At 46.3% G+C, this 6,794-nt stretch overlaps 1 protein-coding gene across 1 annotated transcript in view; it reads right to left on the bottom strand.

The window, feature by feature from the left end:
* Positions 1 to 2,156: 2,156 nt before the first annotated feature.
* LOC111216805 (olfactory receptor 10T2-like) overlaps positions 2,157 to 6,794 on the bottom strand; it is a 7,866-nt gene continuing 3,228 nt past the window's right edge. Inside the window, 2 exon segments of the mRNA XM_022738418.1 lie at positions 2,157 to 2,815; positions 2,860 to 3,040. Coding sequence (XP_022594139.1) covers positions 2,157 to 2,815; positions 2,860 to 3,040 — 840 coding nt within the window.

The following is a 6,794-nucleotide window of genomic DNA, read 5'->3' as shown; positions in this document are numbered from 1 at the left end:
ACATTGTAGCTGACTGTCCTGTGTTAAGTAAGAAGCAGAAACCTAAACCTGCGGCTTTAATTGGTTCTGTGCTCCGCCCGCTCCCTGCTGCTGATTTTGAGCAAGAGACATGCTGCTCAGACAGTTCTGAACCCTCAGGTTTTGAACCATTTATCATCGATGGCTTTCTAGTGATGTCTGGGTCCGACCGTGCCATACCCATTCGTATCCTGCGGGACACTGGTGCATCCAAGTCTATACTCCGGCAAGGAGTGTAACCCCTGTCCGAGGAGTCTTTCCTTGGTGGTGATGCACTGATACAAAGATGTGAGATGTCCTACCTCAGGGCACCCTTGCATTGTGTGTATTTGAGGTGCGGTTTGGTTACAGGGCTCGTGCCAGTGGGTTTGCGTCCTTACATTCCAGTTGAGGGGTCAGCCTCATTTTAGGTAACGACCTTGCTGGGGAAAAGGTGCCTCCACCAGTTGTGACAGACAGCCCTGTGCCCTCTTAACAGTCTGACCACAGTGATCCAACACCTGAGACACCTGTTTTTCCTGCTTGTGTTGTAACTCGTGCTCAGTCTCGAAAAGCTGATCCCGTCAACCTTTCTGGCACCTTTATGGTTGATCCTCCCAATACAGCTGAGGCAGAGCTGGTTGCTGCTTGTGGGGTTAAGCCTGAATGTGAAAGTGGCAAGAAGAGCTTGCTTCACTCCACGGTGTGCAACTACTCAGTCTGGTGTCTGGATGGTGGTAACACCAGTCTCATCCATATTCTATAAGTCGCATCCGTCAAAGCTATACCTCTCAATAACATCCGCAAGCTTCATGAAAAATGCCTCCATATTTGTATGGTTAAAGCTTGTAGCTTGGGCCAAGCCTGCGCACTTCTCATGGACAAGTTAGGATGCCTTTTCATAAAGCCTGAGAACCAATCAGGACCTGCCATGTTGTTCTCATCCCATGACTGGGGGTGTATGATGTTGTACTCCACCGCAAGTTGATATGCAAACTTCCTGACCTAAAAGAAAGTAAGACTAGTTAATCAGTTAGTTGTACCCCATGGTACCTAAATACATACATAAAGAACTGATGCATACAGTAGTAACTAATTCCTACTTAGGGCACACTAATCTGCACCTGTCAAATGCTCAGTAGACCTACCTCACGTGGAGTGAGTCCATAGTACAAGTCTGCTGCCTCAATCAAGTAACCAGTCAACACCTCCTCTTGCTGTGCATCGAAGACTTTTTGACTGCTGTGATAGCCCACACTGGGCAGCTTTCTTGAACCTTGTTCTCTGAGGTTCTGCAATTTCTTGCAGTATCTGCTCAGTGTCACATGGCAGATGGAGTAGTCTTTGGCGACTGACCTCACTGCTTTTCCCTGCCTCACTTCATCTGATGCAACTTTAAGTACATGTGCAGGCACACCCCTATTCGTTTTCATCACCCACTGTCCTGGCATACTGAAAAAAAGGAGTAGGATAGAGAAAATATGTGAACTCTGATTATGGGGATGGTTGTAACATTTTCTTATATGGTGTTACAACCATCACAGTTGTCATGAAGGAGGAAATTAGCTATATACTGTTTGTTTTTTTTTTTAACATGGGAGTCTATGGGGATTGTGAAAACTCAAGAGGCGATTCAAAGAACTGCAGTTTTTGGTTCCTCTGTGCTGGCTTCATTTTTCAGCCTTGGAGGTTGCCACTCGATTGAAACTGCTATTTTGCCCAATCTACTCTACTTTCTCACAGAGCTGTTCACGTCCTGTTTATCTTTGGGTTTGTCATCATCTGGTCGCGTTGCCTGTTCATGTCCGGTTTGTCCTTAGTCTGTTCTTGATGCCTGTTGTCATCCCCTGTGCTTCTCGTGTTTTGGCCTGCTGTTCCTTGTGGTTCTCTGTGCTTGTTTTTTTAAGTTCTTTTGTTTAATAAACCTGTCTGCACCGTCTCCCAAGTGTTGGCTGCATTTTGGGTCCACCCCTACTTACCACAAACCCTGACAGAACGAACCGACCAAAAGAAATGGACCCAGCGACCGATGCCAAACTCATGGCTTTCTTGGGGGTGCCTCGGTCCTCTCAGCCAGCGCCCTTGTCGGTCTGCCACTGCTCCGTGTTCTCCAGCAGCGTCGACGACTGTTCCTGTCCCTCCTGTGGTGTCGGCGGCTGCTACTCTGTGTTCTCCAGTGGCGTCGACGACGGCTCCTGTTGTGACGTCACTGCTTCTCCCGGTTCCTGTCGTGACGTCACCACCTTCTCCCCTGGTTCCGACTGTGGTGTCACCTTTTCCCCTGGCTCCAGCCGTGACGTCACCTCCGCTCGTGGTTCCTGCCAGGGCGCCACCCCCATTGATTCTTGCCCTGACTCAGCCCACGTGGCTCTTGGTGTTGTTGACTCCTGCCGGGGCGCCACCTCCGATGGTCTCTGCCTCCGTGCCGCTTCCGGTGGCCCCTGACTCTGTGCCGCCTCCAGTGGTCCCTGCCTCTGTGCCGCCTCCGGTGGCCCCTGCCTCTGTGCCGCCTCCGGTGGGCCCTGCCTCTGTGCCGCCTCCAGTGGTCCAGCCGATCCCTGTTGTGAAAAGTCATGTCCTGTCGGCAGCCCAGCTGACTCCTCCCCCTGGTACCCAGTCGGCTCCTGGTCACCCTCCAGAAAGACCCCGTCTTCGCCGTCGTCCTCCTGCTCGCCCTCCAGAGGGGCTACGCCATCGTCCTCCTGCTCGCCCTCCAGAGGGGATACGCCATCCTCTGGCTCGTCCTCCGGAAAGACCCCGTCTTCGCCGCCGTCCTCCTGCTCGCCCTCCAGAGGGGCGACGCCATCCTCCGGCTCGACTTCCGAAGAGAGACCCTGTCTTCACCGTCGTCATCCTGCTCGCCCTCCAGAGGGGCTCCGCCTGCAATGCTGGCCTTCGCCTCGACCTCCTGAGAAACCCGGTCCTTGCTGTCGGCCTCCAAAGCGGCTCCGTCCGTTTGCCCGACCTCCAGGTCGCCCCACTGAACTGCCCAGCCTGTCCATAAGGCCTCCAAGCCGTCCCCCTGAGTTGCCCTGTGTTGCCCCTGAGCATCAGAAGATGCTGTTCACTGGCCCCTGGATCCCTTCTCCGGCACCCCTCCTCCCGCCCGAATTAGTGTTTCTGTTTAAGGGTCGTCTGGAATCCGACCCTTAAGGGGGGGGGTACTGTCCTTGTTTGCTATGGCAGACACCTTTTGTTTGGACTTTTCACACTTCCTGTTTTATTTTGTAATTGGTTTCCTTGTGTGTCTCAATGTTTTTACTTCCTGTCTTGGTCCTGTTTCTGTGTGGTGATTGTCTGCCCCGCCCTAATGTGTTTCACCTGTGTTCAATCACCCTTGCCTCCCTTGTCTATATAGTCTTTGTGCTCCCCTTTGTCTGTGTCGGTTTGTCTGTTTATTTCTGGGTTTGTCCGCATCGGTTCATGCCGTCTGTTCATGTCTGGTTGGTCACAGAGCTGTTCACGTCCTGTTCATCTCTTGTTGCCTGTTGTCATCCCCTGTGGTTCCCTGTGCTTGTTTGGTAAAGTTCTTTTGTGTAATAAACCTGTCTGCACCGTCTCCCAAGTGTTGGCTGCATTTTGGGTCCACCCCTACTTACCACAAACCCTGACATATCTATTGCCATTTAAAAGATGGACTTGGAAGCTAATCAAAATAATGAAAATGACATGCGCATTCTTCATGTTTGCACCTGTCTGCACCTTAACCAATAGGCTTAGTCATCATCCGGATACATACATACTCACGCTGGCACATACTGAATATTTAGATATGTGTATGCATGATAGTATGCATGTATGTGCAAGTGCTTAGTACCAGTATATATGTATGTGCAAGTGAAGCATTCAGTTTTGGCCTAGGCGGCTTTTCATAGGTACGCCTTTCCCACTACCTCCTTGTAAAGTTTCAGAGAGAAGGATGTTTCTGTCCCTGGTATAATTATCTTTGTAGCATCAGGGTAGAGTAGAAAGTTGGCACTACCTTGCATATTTTTGTTGAAGTCCTTCATTTTTTGTAAATTCTTTTATCCTATTGTTCACACCGGTATTCTAATCTATGTTTATACAGTATTGGATGTGAATGGCCTAATTCAAAAGACAAGTCATCTTTGAAACTTTACCTTCACTTGTGCCAGGCTTATCAGCATGATACATGAATTTGATGTCTTTGCCACACGAACTGCAGAATGCCGTTTGAGAAAGCAGGCTGAATCCACAAAAAGGACAACACATTGTACTCTGTAACAAAACAAAGTATCAATAGGCAAGTTCCCACAATGGTGGACCTTTCTCGGAGATGTCAAGATGTTACTAGACCAGAGCCACCTGACAGGAGTGGTGTGGCACCAGGAGTGGACTGGCCATCTGGCATACCGGGCATTGTCCTGGTGGGCCGTTGACTCAATGTGGGCCGGTCCGGTCCACTATGTTTTTTTGTTTTGTTTTTTTTCTCCGGCCAATTGGCTACAGAGGGCTAGCAGTGTGTTGCCAGCATCTACACATATTATTGGTCTATTGTTTGTCATTGTCAATCAATCATGGGCTGACAGGCTCAGAGAACCCTGACAGTGCTGTCAATCACAACACAAACCAGGGTGGGGCGGGACCTCATGGCATGGGCAGGAGTCGCGGGACGGGCTGCTGCTGAGCTGAAAGTGGATAAGTGGAAGAAACACCCGGGTGGCGCTGAAAAACTGTGACTTAAAAAGCTGAAGTCTCTGGAGGTGGAGGCTGCTAAATATTCTAAATTGACGGACCTATTTGGTGCCGGGGTCACCACCCCAGCAGGTGCTGCCTTGCCGGGAGACGAGCAAGTGGAGGCATACATGGTAAGTAACGTTAGCCTGGGGCTGGCTAGGCTACATTTTTGAGACATGTCCAAAACAAAGTACAAAACGTTTTTACATTGAATGTGATGTGACCTAATTAACTGCATAGTCCTACTTGTGACAACATATTAGCCCAGAGTTGAAGGGCTGTGAATGTTGGTAGTTGTGGTTGATTTTGTTTAAATATGCCGAATTGTGATATTATGGGTTATTATTGTTCAGATGATTTAGCTAAGCTAGCTAAGAGCTGCTAACGTCAGCAGTCTCTTGTTGCCATAGCAACAGTAAACATTCACATGGACCAAAGAGCTGTAAGTAGAGATGCAGAATAAAGATGTATTGTAAATACAGATGAGATACTTTGAATTTTAGCACAAAATACAAGTAAACCTATAGGAAATAATTAGTTTAATTTGCAATATTTGCCATTGAATTTATTGTAATCTTTCAATTAATTTATTGTTTACTGAGGTGATAACTATTTCATAATTTGTGTGTAACTTTAATTTCTGTGTAAATGTGTTACTTTTACTGTAGTTTTCAAATGGCTGTGTATAGTGCTGTCTTGAGCATTTTCAGGTATTGTCACAAAGATCTGACTTTTTTGCATTGGAAAACACTAGTAAGTGTCATAATGAAAACGTGGCAAAGCCACTAATGTTGTTACGCTCGCTAACGTTTCGTTCAATATGAACTAATCTTTTATCTTGTACATTATTCTGTGGTTTCACAGACTAAAAACTGAAAGGGTAGCATAAGGGTTCTTCCCGTTAGTCTCGTCCCACCCCTAGTCATGACATAACTTCTGTTGTGATTTGACACTATAATGAATAAAGATTGATTGATTTATTGCTATAGCTGTAAATTTTAGTCCTCGAGTTCATAGTTAAGTGCTTTATTTGTTAACTGCTATCAAGGAATATGACTCTCCTTTGTAGTATGCATGAGAGAAGATGCCACGATTAGTGGACTTCTATGTAGTGTCCGCTGATAATGTAGTGGGCTGGTCTGGACAGAAAATGCCAGGGCTGAATTTTTGTCCCAGTCCACCCCTGTGTGGCACGTAACACCTCTGTTGACTTAACATGACAGAGAGGGAACAATAACAAGACTTATGTATTGATTATCAATGTGCTCTGCATCCTGCATATCATGGTCAACGGGAGTAACTTTGTGAGGTGAGAGAACATTTTTGCGTTTCAGAGACATTTATAGAGAGCATTTTTGTGTCATGCTCAGAAAATCAAAATAAAATTATGCAGCTCTGTTTAAAATACAAATCAGCTTAAATGTTACCGACATATAGACACCAATTGTGGCCATCAACCGTTTTAACTTTTGCACTGGAGAAATCTGGTTTGATCATCATGGTATTAGACTCATGCTGCCTTGTTCACAATAACTGTAATTTTGTATTTGATGGAGGTAACTGAGGCCTCTGTTCTGTTATTTTATCGAGGTGGTGTAATTATCACTGGTGTTCCATACATGGCAGACTAGATGTAATGTTCATTTGTACTAGGTTTTAATTGTTTGAACATGTTTAAAATACACAAAATTTCGACGAACGATCTCTACAGTTAATCTATATTCACCCTAATGTTAGCCTAGTGTAATGTCTCCATGGTTACAGCTTTAGATTAATAACATTACTTAAGTGACGTAGGATACTGCATAGCTAGCTTCATGATAACCTAACGTTGGAAGGCAGAGTGTATAAATATGGAAATATAAACACATTGAACAACATTGCTCATTTGTGGCAACACATAGCGACATTAATCACAGTTNACTATGTTTTTTTGTTTTGTTTTTTTTCTCCGGCCAATTGGCTACAGAGGGCTAGCAGTGTGTTGCCAGCATCTACACATATTATTGGTCTATTGTTTGTCATTGTCAATCAATCATGGGCTGACAGGCTCAGAGAACCCTGACAGTGCTGTCAATCACAACACAAACCAGGGTGGG

The sequence above is a fragment of the Seriola dumerili genome, unplaced genomic scaffold (assembly GCF_002260705.1).
Source record: "Seriola dumerili isolate Sdu_G_001 unplaced genomic scaffold, Sdu_1.0 BDQW01000036.1, whole genome shotgun sequence".
In the NCBI taxonomy this organism is placed as follows: domain Eukaryota; kingdom Metazoa; phylum Chordata; class Actinopteri; order Carangiformes; family Carangidae; genus Seriola; species Seriola dumerili.
The sequence above is the reverse complement of the archived record's forward strand: the minus strand, read 5'-3'. Positions and strand labels throughout refer to the sequence as shown.